Raw genomic sequence first — 17845 nt, 5'->3', positions numbered from 1 at the left:
AAACACTGAAACAGTGGCAAATACTAACAGGTTGAAACATTGAGGAACAGCCAATGACGATGATAATCAGAGAGGTAGGCTTCAATAAAGCATTCAGATGGGCAGGAACTGGTTTGTCTTGCAATACGTCACAGCCCTATGTGAAATATGAGAGCTTTCCTAAGCTATTGTTACAGAGTTCAAGGGGTGTGAGAACAGACGGCAGAGAGGAAGATGAATTTATGCAAATTTTATGTAGATATCTTTTGTTAGAACATGACTGAAACCATGGAGGAGGAGCACCATCTCAGACCAGTTTAAAAGCCAGAAGATGGGCTGTCCACTTGAGATCTCTCTCTCTTCTTTCTTCTTCACGGACAGAGATGTGGTCAAGGCTGCTTCTGAGCATTCTGACCTTGAACTGGATTGCCACGGTGTCTTCTGAACTGTAAGAGATCATACATTCTGTGGTTTTATGACAATATATTTTATAATATTTCCCACTAGTTTTTTTCTTCTAGGACACTGCTATATAATGAACTGGATGTTTGAGACCTCGTTTCTGAAATGTATCTGAATTGGAAGTAGATGGAATTGAAGGATGATTTGGAATGATGCTCTCCATCATAAAACTGCTATTAAATCTGATTTGAATGACAGAAACCTAGAACTGGAATAGTTGCAGTCTTAAGTGAATGGGTAAAGTGGAGAGGAGGCTCAGGACTAGACTAGCAAGTGATATTAATGATCAGAATTGATATGATCAGCAGTACAGAGAGAGCAAGTTGTATGAGGAGGTGCTACAGGCCAGATGATGGCTCGTATTAGGGACTATGCTGACTGGCAATCCTAATATTAGTATTAATGTAAGAATGAGTATGAAGTATTAGTATTACACCTGCTGTGCTTATGCAGCACTGTCAATGCTCTCTGCAAACAGTTTTCAGCCACAATATTCAGGAATACACCAACATTAGAGCTTAAATCCCTTTCTCAAAAGTTTTAAAGGAAAACACTGAAAGTCAGAGGGGTTTAGCTTTCTCAGATACACTGTTCATTTCAGTCATTTTACTTTTGGTCTTTGAATATCGTGCAGTCTGAAATGGGCAAGTCAAAATAACAATAAAGGCAATATACGCAAGCAAAGCTGTGGGAGGGAAAAAAAAGAAAAGAAAGGATTAGATTACTAAGAAAAGATTGTGTGATTCATGTTGTGCTGCTGCAGAGCCAACCCATCAATTCTGTCATACCTTGTTGGAAAAGACTAGTTTGGGCAGTGGAGAACCAGCAGCCAGCAACAGAACCTTTGTCAAATCTGACAAATCTGAAGGAATGTTTTTCAGAGGAAGAATCTGGGGAAGGAAGGCTGCCCTAATTACTGACAGCAGTATAACTGAAAAAGTCCAGTAGAAGAAAGAAGCAAAGGGAGCAACACAGGGAGAGTCATGGAAACAGAATGCAGCATCTATATGCATTCTGTTAGACTGGGCATTCTCTGAAATGTCCTGCAGAATGGAAAAGCCAGATGATTTCTTGGTGCATTATGCTCATTGACTTATCAGATGTCAGTTGTTATCCGGAGAGAGAGATTTCTAGGGAAAAAGAAATTAAAAAACTGTTGCAACTGTTAGCTAGTATTTTTATTATTGATCTAGTATTTTTATTATTGATCTTTGTTACTGATCTCAAGAAGAAGCCAAATATTACTTCTCCTTATGGGAGGTTCCAGAGGTTTAAGTGTACATATAGGTCATGGGAGGATAAATGCAGGTGTTGTCAGATGCTTGTCAGGTGTTTAGACACTTGAAGTGATTGGAGTTGTGTAAATACCTGGAACGGAAAGCTGAAGTATCATGCTGGGTAAGAGACTGCATATAATGATGCCAGTCTTTCAGCTCAGAAAGAACTATGAGGGACAAAATATTATCACCTGTAGTTTCTTAGCATATTATTCAAAACTTGTTGAAAGTAATGGAATTCCTTCCAGTTACTTGGAATTGGAATTACTTCCAATCCAAGCAAGCTTTGGATTGTGTCTTTGTTAACACGTATGGCATTTCTGTGGTATTTCCCTCTCCTGTTTGCTCTGACTTTCCTCCGTGACTGAACTGTCTGATCTGGTTTTGCTTTCTTACAGTCAGTATGTACTACTGGTCCCAACAGTAGTGCGGAGTGACTCTCCGCAGACCGCTTGTGTGCAGTTCCACAACCTCAGTGAGCCTCTGTCTCTGAGCATTGTCCTGGAATATGGCAGTATGCGGAATACTCTTTTTGAGAAATCAGTGACAAAGAATGATTTCTTCCAGTGCTGCGAGTTCAAGGTATTTTCTCTTTTGAAACTACTGAAAAGGGTGTAGAAGCTGGAAATACTTCTGAGTGCAGCTCTTCTTGTCAGTGTGGGCAGAAGATGAAGAGTGTGGGCAGGGAATAGGATGAAAAAATAAAAGTGCCTGGAAAGGCTGACAGTATAGACAAGAAAGACATATGGGTTCTGGGGAGAAGCTGGAGAAAGACTTTCCATCTCCATTCACAGAGAGACTAGGAAAAAGCTTTTGATTGCTATCACAGGTCCATGCACCCTATGAGACTGTCAGAATTGCCAAGCTGGAGATTCCAGCTGGGACATGTTCATTCCCTTTCCTGTGACTCTGCAAGATCTGTACAGATATGACAAGCAAGTTCCAAGGCTGGGTCTTCCAGAATGGAGCAGGAGAAAACATGTCAGAACTGAGCTATATTGGCTGGGGCAACCTGCATATAGGCATGAGAGGAAACGCGTAGTACAGGTCATAGCTGAATTGGTGACGGATCATGGGACTTCCACAGCAGAAATTTCCTGAGACTACCTCACTGGCAAAGATAGATCTTCTCATGACTTTGCATAAGCTATTTATGACTCACGTGACAGTCAGTACCTTACTCAAGAACCCTGAGCAACAGGGGACCTCAATATATGTAATTTACCACTTTTCCTCATGGGTTTTCTTTCTCTCCAGGTTCCTCCTGCTACTTCTGACCCTCTAGCATTCATTTCCTTCACTGCCAAAGGCACCACAGTCAACTTGGCTGAGAGAAGATCTGTGGCAATTCAGAATGTGGATAATACTGTCTTCATCCAGACGGACAAACCTATCTACAAACCAGGGCAAAAAGGTGGTTGAGGAGTTTGAGTCAGCTAGTGAACTGAGAAACTGGTTGCAAGGGTGGGTCTAGAATGACAAAGACTTCCTTTTGTGGAATAGAAGCCCACGGACTGCAACAGCGATGATCCATCCCTCAGTGTATAGTTGTCATCTGAGTTTGGACTCATCAAAAGTCAGTGAAAAATAGAACCAAGTCACAAAATCACAATAAATGACTAGACTTCATGTGCTTTTACTGAGTTCATTACATTTACAGGATCTTGAGTTCTGGCAGGTTTACTGAGGTCAGTCACATAAAAAGTGACCTTCAAAATACAGAAAATAATATATTAAGCTTGGAATTAATAAGCATGATATGAAAATAAAAGAAGCATGTAATTTCCTGTCAATAGCTCTTTCTACTTAATTGCTAATCTAATTCAGAGTGCTGATTCCATCATGATATTTAAATGACAGTACTAGCTAAGATAATCAAATCTTTTCTGCTTCTCTAGGGATTCTTTAGTTTGCCTAAGAGCCTGAGTAAACTTTGTGTCAGTTGTATGTTGAAAGTAACTTAACACTGCTAAAGGGTCCTTTTTTGTCCTGCATCTTTTTCAGTGATGTTTCGTGTGGTCAGTTTGAACACTCAGTTCAGACCTGTTCAGGAGACAGTAAGTATAAGTAATGGTCAAGATTTTTCAAGCACCCTCTTGAGATACCTGTTCACTGAGACTCTCTCAATTAGAAGTTGAATAAAAAGGGCCTGGGATAGGCTTCCTGATGTTTCTGGATAAATATTGTAATTCCTTAGCTTCACACTCCATCCTTTCCCTGCCTTTATAGAGAACAAAGGGTCTGAAAGCACTCCTGGAAATCTCTCACAGCACTCAGATTTTGTAGTCACTTTACCTGTCCCACATACATAGAAGAAGACTGGATGTTTTTGTAGGAAAGAGAAATTCACAAACAGGTGGACAGATAACTCTTTAAGTTATCTCTGTAATTAAAGACATGACTTGAAATTATTTCCTTGGCCCAGTGTTCTGTAGCCAGAGGAAACAGTTCACAGCCTTCTTTATGTTCTAGTATTTCTCAGGCTCCACAGCTAATTTCTTGATGTTCTGATTTATTTTTTTTTTCTCCCTTTTTTCCTCCTCCAGTATCCTCGAATCACTGTTGAGGTAAGAGATGCAATATGTTGCTTTGGAAGGACTATGCTTCATCATTCCCCATAGTGTCAGTAGCTGAGGGAGACTCATCCAGAGCACACTATCTAAAGCCAGTGAACTTGAGGTTGAACGGTGACAGTATTCATTATCAAACACTAGAGAAGAAGAAATCAGTACAAATGGAGATGTTAGCTGGAGATGGCATGGGGTTGTTGCTGGGTTTTTCATTAGAATTCAAGTAAGTTTGGTGTAGCATTCTTTTGGTGGGACTAAAGGTGTAGTACTCCCATGGCAGGGGAGTTGGAACTAGATGATCGTAAGGTCCTTTCCAACCCTAACTATTCCATGATTCTGTGACTACAGGAAATGGTCTGATGAAATAGTGTCATTCTCATATAAGAATAGTAACTCCCTGAAATGTCGTGTTCTGCTGGGGAACAGGCTAGCAATGAACCAGTCTTCTACCACATTTCACATTGCACTTTCTAAAGGAGGCCCGCATAATATTCCTGTTTTACAGGAGGAGTTGAGATAAAAAGACTTATGCTAGAAATGCTACAGATAAGAAACTGACTCCTAACCAAGTACTATTCCTAGATGATCTGACATCATCTTGCAGCGTACTTAGTTTCCTGCTAGGGAAAGTCAGAGCACATCATGTGCTTAGGCAATATGCTAGGATACAAAACTGGAAAGAAGGCAAGAAAACAAGAAAAAGGGTACGTCTCTCCCGCTCTCCAGGATCCGGAGCAAAACAAGATCTTCCAGTGGTTGGAGGTCTCATCTAAGCATGGAATAGTCCAGCTCTCCTTTCCACTAGTTCCAGAGCCTATTCTGGGATCCTATCGCATCACTGTGGAGAAAAAGTCAGGTGAAAAAGAGGACCAGTTCTTCACGGTGGAAGAATATGGTAAGCAAAGGCTGTAAACTGCCCTGCACCAGCAGTGAGGCTCACTCTGTGTAACTCAAATAGGAGCTGCTTGTGAAAAGTTTAGGTGCTTTGAATTCTCAGCTTGACACAAAGTCACCATGTGGCTTTGGGATCCACATCCTATGACTCAAGCCTTACATTCCCCATCTGAAAGGAGGAGTCAGGCCTGCCCATTTTTTGTTGGGGTCATCACCATATGAAGAGCAGTAGGCTAAGATATGCAGAGAAATCTGAAGATGTTATCTATCAAGCAGATATGTCATGACAACTACTGGGTTGTTACTCATGCAGCTGGATAGTCAGTGGAAATGCAAGATGAAAAACAGTGGGTACTGGAGGTGCCAAATCTCACGTAATGATCTGCTTACTGTCTGGAATAGACCATATGAAGAAAGTTGTTAGATTTGTTTTGATCTTACAAGTTTTCTCATCTTATAGTGGCAGTTTTTCCTTACTAGTCCCCAGAGTAGGCTCGGACAACTCCCAGTTGTTTGGGTTTTTTGTAAGAGCAGTAAAGCACCTTTCCTGTTTACCCTTCAGAGCTCTTTCATGTCTTCCAGTCTCCTATGTACAGGTTTGTGATAATAAGGCCTTTTTCAGCTATGTTGTCATTATTGCTGGTGACCCAGGACAGAAGATAAGCTGAAAAAAGAGAGTGACAGTGACCTATTTGATTTCACTGTTTCACTCAATCTGTTGCCTTTCTCCTTCAATGGGGCTTGATTGCATAATAACTTTTGTTCTTCAGGGTTTAACTGGTTTAAGACATCAGCATTACTCCCACCTTTCTTTTGAATAAAATGTAAAGCCAGTTAGTGATTTCTCGCAATTCTTACTGCCCCTGTTGTTATGATTATTATTATCCTACAGCCAGCTCCTAGGTAGACTTTTCTTTGAACTATTTCCTATCCCTTCTTGGTGAAAATGCCTTTGCCAGCTGATTTGTTTTTTTTTTTTACTGTCTTCCACACATACACCTGCCTCTGGCATATAACTACTGATCAATCATATTCACATTGCATTTCCAGTGCTGCCAAAATTTGAAGTGACAACCAGTGTGCCGAAGAGGATTTCTTTCTTTGATGAAGAAATTAGGGTGAATGTTTGTGCTTCGTAAGTATCGGAGCTGAGAACAACACATCTGTGCACAGGAAACATGGGACAGAGGATGGTGTGCATGCTGGGAAGCAGGGCCCCTGCTGCTGCTGATTCAATGTATGGGTTACAGCAGTTCCTTTAGCTATGACTTCAATGACATGAAATATAAGTCTCTTCCCACTACACAGCAAAATTAGAACTCACGGAGTTTCTGTGTGTCTGGTAGTTTAAAGATGGCAAGCAGTACATACTTCCTAGCTGTTGTTTTTTATTATTACAGAAAAAGAGAGAAATAGTACTGGGCTGTATGTCATTAAGATTGATGGCTGTGATACAGCCAAAGAGCAGGGTGGCATGAGCTAAATAGGAGAATAAGGATCTTCCTGCAGTATGTCACGCTTTGCATAAGGCACTAACAAGAAAAAACAAGCAGCAGGGAATGAATATCTCAACCTGAATACAGCACCAGTTTCCAGCTTCAGACCTTGAAGAATGACTACAGCAAAACAATGGTAAAATAGTCTTTTTTAACAAGATGCCAGAAACAGCCTAAAAGTACTTGAAGGGAATTCTGCTAGAGCTAACTGGTCCTAATTCCCACCTGCTCTTCTGTCTTGCTATGGGCACTCCTGAGGGGTTTAGAGTCTGCATTACTCTGCAGTCTTTGCATATTTCATGCTAAGTCCACATGATTGGATTCTTGTGTCTTTTCCTCTCCTAGATACACTTACAGCCAACCAGTGCAAGGGAATGTCCGAATCAATGTGTGTCAGCGGCACTTTTATAGTCCACGATGTGAGCAAAACCAGAAAGAAACCTGTGAAGCAGCCACTGGACTGGTATGATACAGGGCAAGACTTTTCTTCCCAGTCAGCTTTACTACCCAACATGTAGCAGAGTATTTGGTGGCCTCATTCATTTCCTGGGGAACACCAGAGGGACAGTCTCAGAGGCATGCTTTTTCTCACTGTCTCACAGGCAGTGCTGAAAGACCATGAAAGTAGTTTTTACTGATGACCTTATTAGGAGACTTTGATTCTTCCCTCAGAAAGAGTCACTAGGAGGAATGGAAGCTTATGAAAATATAAATCTTTAATAATTTCTAAAACACTGGAGATGTGTTCTTACCAAATCTAACCAGCAGACCTATACTGGGAGTCTCTGAGGACACTTAATGCTAAACTAATGATTAATTTCTCCACCAGATCAAAGTGCTCTTGTCAGAGTCCAGGCATCATGCAAGATGGGTTTAAGAAGGAGCATGAGCGTAAGAAAGGACTAGGGGGAATGAGGAGAGGCTTGCAGGTGCAAAGGTAAATGATATTGAAACGATGTAGGAAGGGAGCCAGGGAGTGAGAAGTGTAATGTAGGAAAGGAGCAAGTAGAAAGGAAGACCTGAAGAAGATCTGAGCAGAAACAATGAGGCTCTTCAGAGACCCACTAATACAGTCAGAAGTAATTTTTCCAAACCTTGATAAAAATGGGTTTTCCCTTTGTGTTCTATTTCCAGCTGGGGAAGGATGGCTGTCTCAACACTGTGATCTCCATCAAAACATTCCAGCTTTACCGCAGCTATGCCAGGATGTATACCAGCCTCAATGTAGAAAGCATTGTCACTGAAAATGGGACAGGTAATACCAAGTGAAGGTTGGGAGTAGATGATTAAAGCTAACAGGTGGCACTTTCCGAGAGGAATCTTCTGGATCCTGATCTGTGTAGCAAACAATCACTCTTTTCTGCATAGCCCTGCCTCCAGAGCATCACTGCTCCATGTAGGTTTTCAAAGAAAATAGTTTTCAGGCCAGTCTGATTTCTGTTTCCTCCCCTTTATACTGTCTGTGTCTCACAGGTATCCAGATGAAAAGCAATGACTATGTTGTAGTCAACCAAGAAAATGAAAGAGTGATGTTTAAGAATATGGATTTCTATTACAAGAGGGGAATTCCTTACTATGGTGAGGTAAGTGCCTGGAAGGACACATTTAGATCAAAACTCCCTGAGGTCCAGCATGATGGTCCCTGTGTTGCCCTTGGGCAACAATGGGTATCCCTTGACTCTGTGCTGACAACTTCCCACGATAATGCTGCATAACAATGACTGCTGCATAATTCTCCTGCTACGTTGAATGCTCCTAGAGAAAATAAGAACATGGTATCATACCTACACTGTTAAGGTCTCTCTTCTGCCATACTTAGAGAATACCTAAAAGGTGGATAAGTGAAAGGTCAGATGGGCCTTTAACTTAGTCTGCAAGAAACTACTTCAGCAACAACTATGCCTAAACTGAAGGCAGAATTTTCCCTGTGTTGTATCACACAGTCCCAGGGATGCTTACTTAAAGCAGCAAAGTAAAAGGTGTTGAAGCATATTCTGACTTCTTAGCAGCCTGCACATGAGGAAAAACAGGTACAGAAAGGAGGATGAGCTGTACAGCATCATCCTGATATGAGGTTGGGACAGAGGATATTAACAGGTGCCTAGGAACTGGGAGGTGCTCCTGAGCTCCACAGATTACCTGTGGCCATGAAGTCATCTAATTGCTTTAGGTTTGTTAATCAGTGCTCTCTAGAGAGTATGAACTCTGGAGTCCCTCTGTTTCTCTTTGCTCAGAAAGAGTGAAGAGTTTCATCCACCATCTCTCACTCAATGGTCTTTATCTTACGTGATGGCCCACTGAACTAATGGTCACAGAAGAGAAAAAGTATTTACCATTAAAAGAATTTGTTATATGAGATCATGTATGTATACAGTTCCTTCTCCCACTGTTATATATATTTTGTCTGTACACTGATGGCAATTGCCTGCCTTTGCCTGTCACAGAACTCCTGTTTCTTCAAAATACTGAAGGAGCATTTGCCTCTTAAGTACATATAATTCTTGATTTCTTCTCCCTGCAGTTGTCCTCAGTGCTTAAGTGAGTGTTCTCTGGTAAGCAGAGCATTTCTCATTGTTTTTTTGGTTTTGGTTTTTTTTTTCTGAATCTCTTGGGAATTCTTTATGTTCAGATTGCTGTGACAGATGTGGATGGCAAGCCCATTGCTGGTAGGACTGTCCTCCTGGAGCTCAATGAGGAATATCTAGCCAACTATACCACCAACAAGAATGGCACTGCTGCTTTTTCCATCAACACATCCAACTTCTTTGATCCAAGTTTTAAGTTGGGAGTAAGTAGATACAAGTTTCAGTCTAATTCCTGAAAAAAATACTTCATTGGAGAGAGGGTTTAGAAGCAATCTGGTAAGTGCTGGCAGGATTCTTTCAGATGAAGAAAATAGTCAGTCAGTCTACCAACACCTGAAACTAATATGAAAAAATACCAGTGCCTAAGAACCAGCAGACTGTACCCTAGGAATGTTTGGGCCTCAGTGATTTTCAGCAGCTAGTTGTTATTTCCTTTGCTCAGAAGCTCTTTGTGCAGCCATCTTCCTTCTCTGTGCCCTAGAGGACCTTCATCACAGACTGCCCTGTCTTCCCCACCCAGCCTGGATGCACACCAGCCTCTTTCGCTGCTGCTGCCTGCTTCCCTGCATTTCTGCTGGCAGAGAGAGGCTCATGCTTGTTGCTACCACACAGTCCTCTCATGTTATCATGCCTTTTCTCTGGTGTGATGGGAACTGCTGAGAAAAAGAACAATGCCATTCTAACTCACAATAAATCCAAGCAGTTTATATGACCTGTCCCAAGCCTGCAAGAATCTGAAAAAACATCCCTACTGCAATGTGCCATAGGTGCCCAGATACATTAAGATGTCCAGAAGGTCCCCTGTTCTGGACTGGTGAGGCACAAATTTTTCACACTAGCTCTTGCTTTTGGCTTAAATGGCCCTGGAAATCAGCTTCCCAACAGAATATTTTAGCAGGAAGATGCTTTTGCCTCTCACCTGCATCCTGTTTTTTTATTTTCCATTTTGTTGATTGTTCATATATGATTCCTCTGCATAGGTCAGGCAGGCACCAGATGACTGTGCAGACTTCTTCAACTGGAGGAATGATAATGAGCCCCAAGCCTTATTCTTTGTCCGGCGTTTCTACTCACGGACAAACAGCTTTGTGAAAATTGAGCCAGTGAAGGAGAAGCTCAGCTGTGGCCAACAGCAAATGATCAATGTTCAATATGTCCTGAACAAAGAGAGCTACAGGAATGCTGAGCACACAAGCTTCTACTATGTGGTAAGTGCTACCATGACTCCCATCTCTTTTCTTTCACCTTCTGCTGAACACCATAGAAGGCAGAAATCTCCAGACCAAACAGTGGTTACAGATCACAGCTTGATTTGATGGCTTTTGAAGCCTCTCAGAAGACTACTCAAAATCAGTGATTTCATGGGGGAAGCATGAAGGTGCTTTTGATCCTGTCTCATGAGTTTTTTCTATGCCCAGGTGATGACAAAAGGAAAAATTATTCTCAGTGGCCAGAAGCAAGTGAACATCACTGGTGGTAAGTTCTAGAGTGTGTTACTTCAGAGCACCTTTCTGAGCCCTAGAGCATTAGTAAGTTTTGTAAGAAGGGATGAAAGCAAAGAACTGCAGCTAAATCAGGTACTAGATCTTCAACCCCATCACCGGTCACCACTCACTGTATTGTTTGCTTTTGCCTCAGCATCTAGCCGATGTCCTGTATCGTGATCAAATTTATCTTGCTGGTTGAAAGATAAAAGCCTTTGTTGTGACCAGGCAGAAATAATATAACCTTCTTTTATTTTATTTCTTGACAAGGAATATTTACAGGTTCACAGTTACTCTGTGACATTCTAATCTTCACCGATTAGGAGTTTAAAACTTTTTAAAGTTAGAAAATAAGATGTATCCCGTTTGACATGGATATTTAGCAGTTAAGTGCTTGGATTTCATTGCACTTTCAGAAGTCTTCAAATACCTACAAATGACAATGATCCTACCAATCACAGCAAACTGAACTTCTTTCTTTCATTGTTAAAAACTTATTTTCTTTCAGAACCTGGTCTATATCCAGCATTCAGTACTGGCTTAAGTAAGCCTCACTCCACATACAGGACTTGTTGTTTAGTACTTTCCATCTTTGGTCTCAAGCTTAATTTCCTGGCCTTGTTCTAGTATTTGTCATCCATGTAGATAAAAACTTTGTATTTCTTAGTGTTAAGAGAGCTCTCCCTTATCTCAGGAGATTGGCCCATCTTCTCTTGCGTAGGACATTCTAGGTTTGAAGTCCAAAGGCAGTCGTGCACAGATTTTATTGTCAGATTTCTACTCAGCTCAGATCCCTCTCTGCAAAGCACCCTACTTTCATTACTTTCCAGTTTGTCTCTATTGTCTTGCTAATGGCAGCTGTTTCTCAGCCACTGCAAGATGAATTTTCCAATATCCAACTTTCCTGTTATTTAAAGGTGCTGGTAGGTCATGAATAAGTATATGGCCCTTCCACCAAAGCTGAGTTTTTCTAATCCTTTTTGTTGGCTTCTCATCCCCTGTTCCATGTTCCTTCCACAGCTGCCAGAGGTACATTCTCCATCACACTGACTGTCGCCGAGAACCTTGCCCCCAGTGCCAGACTGTTGCTCTACACAGTGCATCCTCATGGGGAGATAGTGGCTGACAGCACTTGGATACAGAGCGATGTATGCTTCAAAAACAAGGTAAAAGTCTTTGTTTTCTTATCAAGGGCTCTTATCAACTGGCTGTTTAATATGAGAACAGGGAATGACTTCATCAAGAGCCCTGCACTCGGGATGGCTTTTAGGAGTGGAAAAGGTACAGGTGTGCCTGGGAACATGAGGAGCTGTCCCTGGAATTGACATGTATTCTCAGACTCAGGAAAAAAGTTCTGAGTGGAGTGGGGAGAGGGAGGTGATTGGGGTTACAGAGGTTGTGAATTTTCACAGAACAGGGATTCAAAAGGGCCATCTAGCGCCAGGAGCTTTGCCCCACAGAGAACAGAGTGAGTGCTGGTGAAAGGTGAGATTTAGGGCTATGTGCCAAGCTGATTCTCCTAATTTCTATGTGATTGCCTTGGATTTATTAATTTCCAGCTCCAGCTCGAGTTCTCTGAGAAGCAGGGTCTCCCCGGCTCTAAAGTCAGTCTCCACCTTAACGCTGCTGCCAACTCCTACTGTGCCCTGCGAGCTGTAGACCAGAGCGTCCTTCTTCTTCAGCCTGCACGAGAGTTATCTGCCGAGAGAGTAAGCCACATCCCAAGTCCTGTGTTCTTTTGACCTAGGGACATCTACAGTGACATTCTAATTCCTAACCGTCATGTCTCTGCTGCTGTCTGTATTTTCACTTTTCCCTTGCAAACAGGCATCCCAGCGATTAAAAAAAGGTCTATGGCAGTTGTATACCTCAAAGACAGAAATTCATAGTGGAACATTTACTTTTGGAAAGCATGGCCATGTAAGACATATCTCAAGAGTATGTCTAATGTAAATCCTTGAAAGCATAGTTGCATAGTTCCTCCCTGGGGAGTGATTATGTCAAAATTCCATTTTATGACTCAAATAGGCCTTGGGCCCAGAACAAAAGCTGTAGATGTCAGCTAATGTCTTGTTGGACTCCTGCTTCCTGTTTGCATAACTCAGGGACGTAACTCTGTGCGTTTTGCTCAAGTTTACCACACAAAGCTATTGCAGCTCAGAAGGAGTATGGTAGAGTACAGTCCTTCTTATGTATCACCAGCCAAATTGTTTATTCATTTCCAGTTAAGCAACACTAGGCAAAGCCACCACTATGTACAGGATTGTGCAAGGGCCATCATAAGCTTCACATATATGTGCTTTTGCACCTGCCTGGGACCTTCCTTGCATTTATACTATTTGTTCTAACCTCCCAGGTGTACCACCAGCTTGGTGTGAGTGATTTATATGGCTATTACTACAATGGGCTCAACCTGGAAGATGACAAGCCAGAGGCGTGTACCCCGATCAAAACCACCTTTTTTGATGGCTTGTACTATGAACCTGTGAATGTCAGTCGTGATGGTGATGTCTACAGGATTTTCAGGGTATGTGCTTTGTGTGGTTCTTTAAGTGGGAGGTATTCTGGAAGAATTCATGCACATTAGCATTCAACTTTCTCAGGTGGTGTTATAACTACTAAGAGAAGGCATCTGATGCCTGAAACTGCCTAAAGTTTCCAAACTCCCAGTTTCAGCCTTTATATCCCTCCCTCTTCAGGAAGCCTGAAAATCGGTATTAGATAGATTCACTGGGATCCTGCCTATGCTTCAGTGCATATTTCCTAAGCAGGACCATGGCCTTGGCTCATGATCTCAGGCATTCCTAGTAAATATCTGAGTTTGTGCTGTAGGCCACTTGGTTCCTGTTACACTTGCCTCCAACTTCCACTGGCCCTATAGGCTAAGATCTGACATAAGCCTCATCATTACTGATCTTCACAGAACACCAGGTGTCACTGCTCCGTAAGAGAAAGACATAGAGAGTGTAGAGAGAGTTGTGATGTTCAGGTTTGCAAGGGTGGGATGTGAGGAGGGAGGAGAGAGATGAGATATGATAACCCAGATAGGATGCACTGCTGGCTAGTGACATGACTGATTCCTTCACATACAGGATATGGGCCTGAAGGTTTTCACCAACTCTATGGTACGGAAACCAGTTCTGTGCAATGAAGACAGATCAGATATGGAAGATTATCCTGTCTATTTTGACCATGCCGGTGGCTATGGTTCAGGTAAAAGAAGGTTCATGCTATATCTCAGTCCCAGTGTTCCTGCTCCTCAAAACTGTTGCCTTTATAAGATGGCAACCAGCACGTTGAGGGTTGTTTTTGTTTTTTTTTTTGGAATTAGTCTGTGTCAAAGTTTGTTTCTTGTGATTTCTTTCTGACAGTTCTTGCAGTACAGTCAATTCTCTCTTACTTAGGAACTCTGAGGTACCTCCATGCTAAATGACTTTTTGGACATTACAAGTGGGTCCATAGCAAAACTGGAAAGCGAACCTTGGTTCCTAATATCAGCCCTGTAGTTTGACTGTATGGAAAAAAAGTAGTTTTCCAATGGACTGGATATTCAGTTTTAACTACTGAACAGGGTAAAAATGACTGAGTTCTCAGAGAAGTTTGTAAAGCATTAGAACTTTTGGTGACAATGCGGGCTACTGTTTTCTACTGAGCTAGTGATAGAGGGTGGGGAACATGCCTTTCTAACTGGATGATGAGATTCTTCAGTATGAAGTGAAATGAAATGCCTTGTGAAATAGCCAAGTTTTCTAGTATTTCCCATGGGAAAAGGGAGTAGATAAGAAACTACAGCTACGGAACTGATGGACAGGGGCAGAGCAGTTGACGTCATCTACCTGGACTTGTGCAAAGCCTTCAACACTGTCCCACACGATATCCTTGTCTCTAAATTGGAGAGACATCAATTTGATGGGTGGACCACTCGGTGGATAAAGAACTGGCTGGATGGCTGCACGCAAAGAATTGTGGTCAATGGCTCGATGTCCGGCTGGAGACCGGTAACGAGTGGTGTCCCTCAGGGATCGGTGTTGGGACCGGTCTTGTTCAACATCTTTGTCGGTGACATGGACAGTGGGATTGAGTGCGCCCTCAGCCAGTTTGCCAGTGACACCAAGCTGACTCGGTTGATATGCTGGAGGGAAGGGATGCCATCCAGAGGGACCTTGACACGCTTGTGAGGTGGGCTGATGCCAACCTTATGAAGTTTAACCGTGCCAAGTGCAAGGTCCTACCCCTGGGTCGGAGCAATCCCAGGCACAGCTACAGTTTGGGCAGAGAAGAGATTCAGAGCAGCCCTGCAGAGAAGGACTTGGGGGTGTTGGTCGATGAGAAAATGAACATGAGCCGGCTTCAGTGTGCGCTCGCAGCCCAGAAAGCCAACCATATCCTGGGCTGCATCAAAAGGAGCGTGACCAGCAGGTCCAAGGAGGTGATCCTGCCCCTCTACTCTGCTCTTGTGAGACCTCACTTGGAGTATTGTGTGCAGTTCTGGTGTCCTCAACATAAAAAGGACATGGAACTGTTGGTACAAGTCCAGAGGAGGGCCACGAGGATGATCAGGGGACTGGAGCACCTCCCGTATGAAGACAGGCTGAGAAAGTTGGGGCTGTTCAGCCTGGAGAAGAGAAGGCTGCGTGGAGACCTCATAGCAGCCTTCCAGTATCTGAAGGGGGCCTACAAGGATGCTGGGGATGGACTGTTCATCAGGGACTGTAGTGACAGGACAAGGGGTAACGGGTTCAAACTTAAACAGGGGAAGTTTAGACTGGATATAAGGAAGAAATTCTTTACTGTGAGGGTGGTGAGGCACTGGAATGGGTTGCCCAGGGAGGTTGAGAGCTCCATCCTTGGTGGTGTTCTCAAGGCCAGGTTGGATGAGGCCTTGGGTGGCATGGTTTAGTGTGAGGTGTCCTTGCCCATGGCAGGGGGGTTGGAACTAGATGATCTTAAGGTCCTTTCCAACCCTAACTATTCTATGATTGTATTCTATGATTCTAAATTGTTTCTTCACATACCCTGTATCTGTTAGAATTCTCCTTTTTTATGGGAAAAAGAATGGGAAAATGCTCAAACAGGATACTTAGTGTTCATTTATGGTGTTAAGCATACCTGACAGCAGTTCAGATTCTTCTGGCCTGACCTTTCTGTTATCCTTTAACCATAGACAATATTCTAGATGAGTCAAGGGTTCTTTCTGGAGTTAGCACTGTTCGAAAATTCTTCCCTGAGACCTGGATTTGGGATCTGCTTCATACCAAGTAAGTATTTTTATTTTCACTTCTTACAGTGTTTTTTTGAGTTTATACATGTTGCTGAAATGAATTCTGGGCACAAGCCATGGAACATATGTCTGCTTTGTAGATTCGGGTCTCCTTTTCTAATCTTGATCAATGACTGTTGAGATCCCAACCTTGTACACAGTGTTAAACCTACTTGAAGTGTGAATAACATATGTTCTGTGCTCTTTCCCACATCCTTCTGCTGTGGAGAAAGAATAAGGGCTAAAAGTAAAATAAAAGCATTTGTTTTGGAGAGAGCAGGAGCATAACTTTTTGTGTTTCCTCCAATGTTTAATTCAGCAGCAAAAACTCAAGTTATTTGGTTATCTTTCCAGGCTATCACAGCATCTGCAATAAGAATATCTCCATCTTAACAATACATCCAAGGGCTGTTCTAGAATGTTAATCCAAATATATTGGTTCTAATCTGTATGTTTGGGGATTATGGTATTTAAACAAATTGTATTTCTAAATTTAAAAAGCTGAGTATTCTTCCAAGTGCTTTTCAACATGTAGTTCACCAGCACCTTCATCTTTACTTCCAGCTTTATAACTTTTTTAAATATAGAAAGGTATCTTGCAGAAAGTGAGACGAAAACACTTTCATACTAACTCAAGTAAGGAGCTAATTCTGTAATTTGGCTTTAAAATACCAAAGATCACTTCTTATTCTGTTTTTCTTGTTTCCCTCAGTTCCAGAGGAGAGGCAAATGTCTTTTACACCATTCCTGACACCATCACAGAATGGAAAGCGAGCGCATTCTGCGTGCAGGATGATGCTGGCTTTGGCATCTCTTCACCTGTTTCATTGACAGCATTCCAACCATTCTTTGTGGATCTCACCTTGCCATACTCTGTTATTCAAGGGGAAAAATTTAATTTAATAGCCAATGTCTTCAATTACCTCAACAAATGCATCCAGGTATATCAAGTTCCCTTTCACTTCCTGTATGTTTTGTCTGTTTCTCAGACAACCTGGCATTCTCCTGCATAATGCACCAGAAATGCAGAAACAAGTGTCTAACTTATACTTTAGCCTGATACATTACTCTCTCACTCTCTCTCTCTGGACACATGCCTGTGTCATAACCCTAGAAAATGTGGCTGATGATAACTGTGACTGGTCCACAGAAGTACTTGATCCTTATCCCTATATAATTTACTGTTTATTTTTGCTCCTGAAGGAGGAACTGGAACATGGAGTTTGGGTACTGTGCTGTGCAAAACACAATATATGCTAAGTATGTTGCATGTAGCAGTAACTCATAAGATGACTTGACTAATTGGCACAGACACCTTGGTATACTTCTGGGAAACAGTTACTGATAGTGGGCAGAAAAGAAACAGCTTTGACGCTTCCTCAGAGAAGTGCCCTGTCCTTCTGTCCTGGTGCCATCCCACAGATTCAGATGACAGATAGTTTCTCTAGGAGGTCTCCCTTGCTCTGCAGCCTAGCTTTAGGGGCAGCCTACTTCATTTGTAATCTTTCTCCTTCTTTCTTTGTCTCAGATCAGTGCCATACTGGCGAAGTCAAGTGACTACAAGGCAGAAATCCTTTCACCAGAGGGCAACACAGCAAAGGTGTGTGCCAGTGAAAGAAAAACCTATATTTGGGCAGTTAGCCCCACAAAACTCGGTAAGTTTGTCTTTTCATCACATTGATAAATCCCTGTTTGATCTTTCTTCTTCTCTTACTCCTACCTTTTAATGTAGTATCAATAACCCACAGGCAGGCATTTCTGGACAGCTCCATTTATTGCTCCATGAATTTAGCATTGGATCTCTGCTAAAGCTCACTTAGACACACTGAATGAGCAGT

The 17845-nt window shown here is 42.3% G+C and overlaps 1 protein-coding gene across 1 annotated transcript in view; it reads left to right on the top strand.

The window, feature by feature from the left end:
• Nucleotides 1–295: 295 nt before the first annotated feature.
• The window catches only part of LOC308233032 (ovostatin-like), a gene marked incomplete at its 3' end in the record, with an annotated part of 29226 nt that continues 11676 nt past the window's right edge, over nucleotides 296–17845 (top strand). The window contains 21 exon segments of the mRNA XM_080639536.1: nucleotides 296–340; nucleotides 342–427; nucleotides 2117–2300; nucleotides 2976–3132; nucleotides 3723–3775; nucleotides 4265–4285; nucleotides 5015–5183; nucleotides 6233–6317; nucleotides 7024–7141; nucleotides 7813–7933; nucleotides 8152–8261; nucleotides 9308–9466; nucleotides 10244–10471; nucleotides 10682–10739; nucleotides 11768–11913; nucleotides 12307–12456; nucleotides 13104–13274; nucleotides 13840–13960; nucleotides 15912–16005; nucleotides 16720–16948; nucleotides 17536–17662. Of these exon segments, the coding sequence (XP_080495662.1) occupies nucleotides 311–340; nucleotides 342–427; nucleotides 2117–2300; nucleotides 2976–3132; nucleotides 3723–3775; nucleotides 4265–4285; nucleotides 5015–5183; nucleotides 6233–6317; nucleotides 7024–7141; nucleotides 7813–7933; nucleotides 8152–8261; nucleotides 9308–9466; nucleotides 10244–10471; nucleotides 10682–10739; nucleotides 11768–11913; nucleotides 12307–12456; nucleotides 13104–13274; nucleotides 13840–13960; nucleotides 15912–16005; nucleotides 16720–16948; nucleotides 17536–17662 (2617 nt within the window). The 5' untranslated portion in view covers nucleotides 296–310.

Source organism: Psittacula echo, assembly GCF_963264785.1.
Source record: "Psittacula echo genome assembly, chromosome: 1".
NCBI classification, from domain to species: domain Eukaryota; kingdom Metazoa; phylum Chordata; class Aves; order Psittaciformes; family Psittacidae; genus Psittacula; species Psittacula echo.
This window is presented reverse-complemented; position numbering and strand designations above follow the sequence as displayed.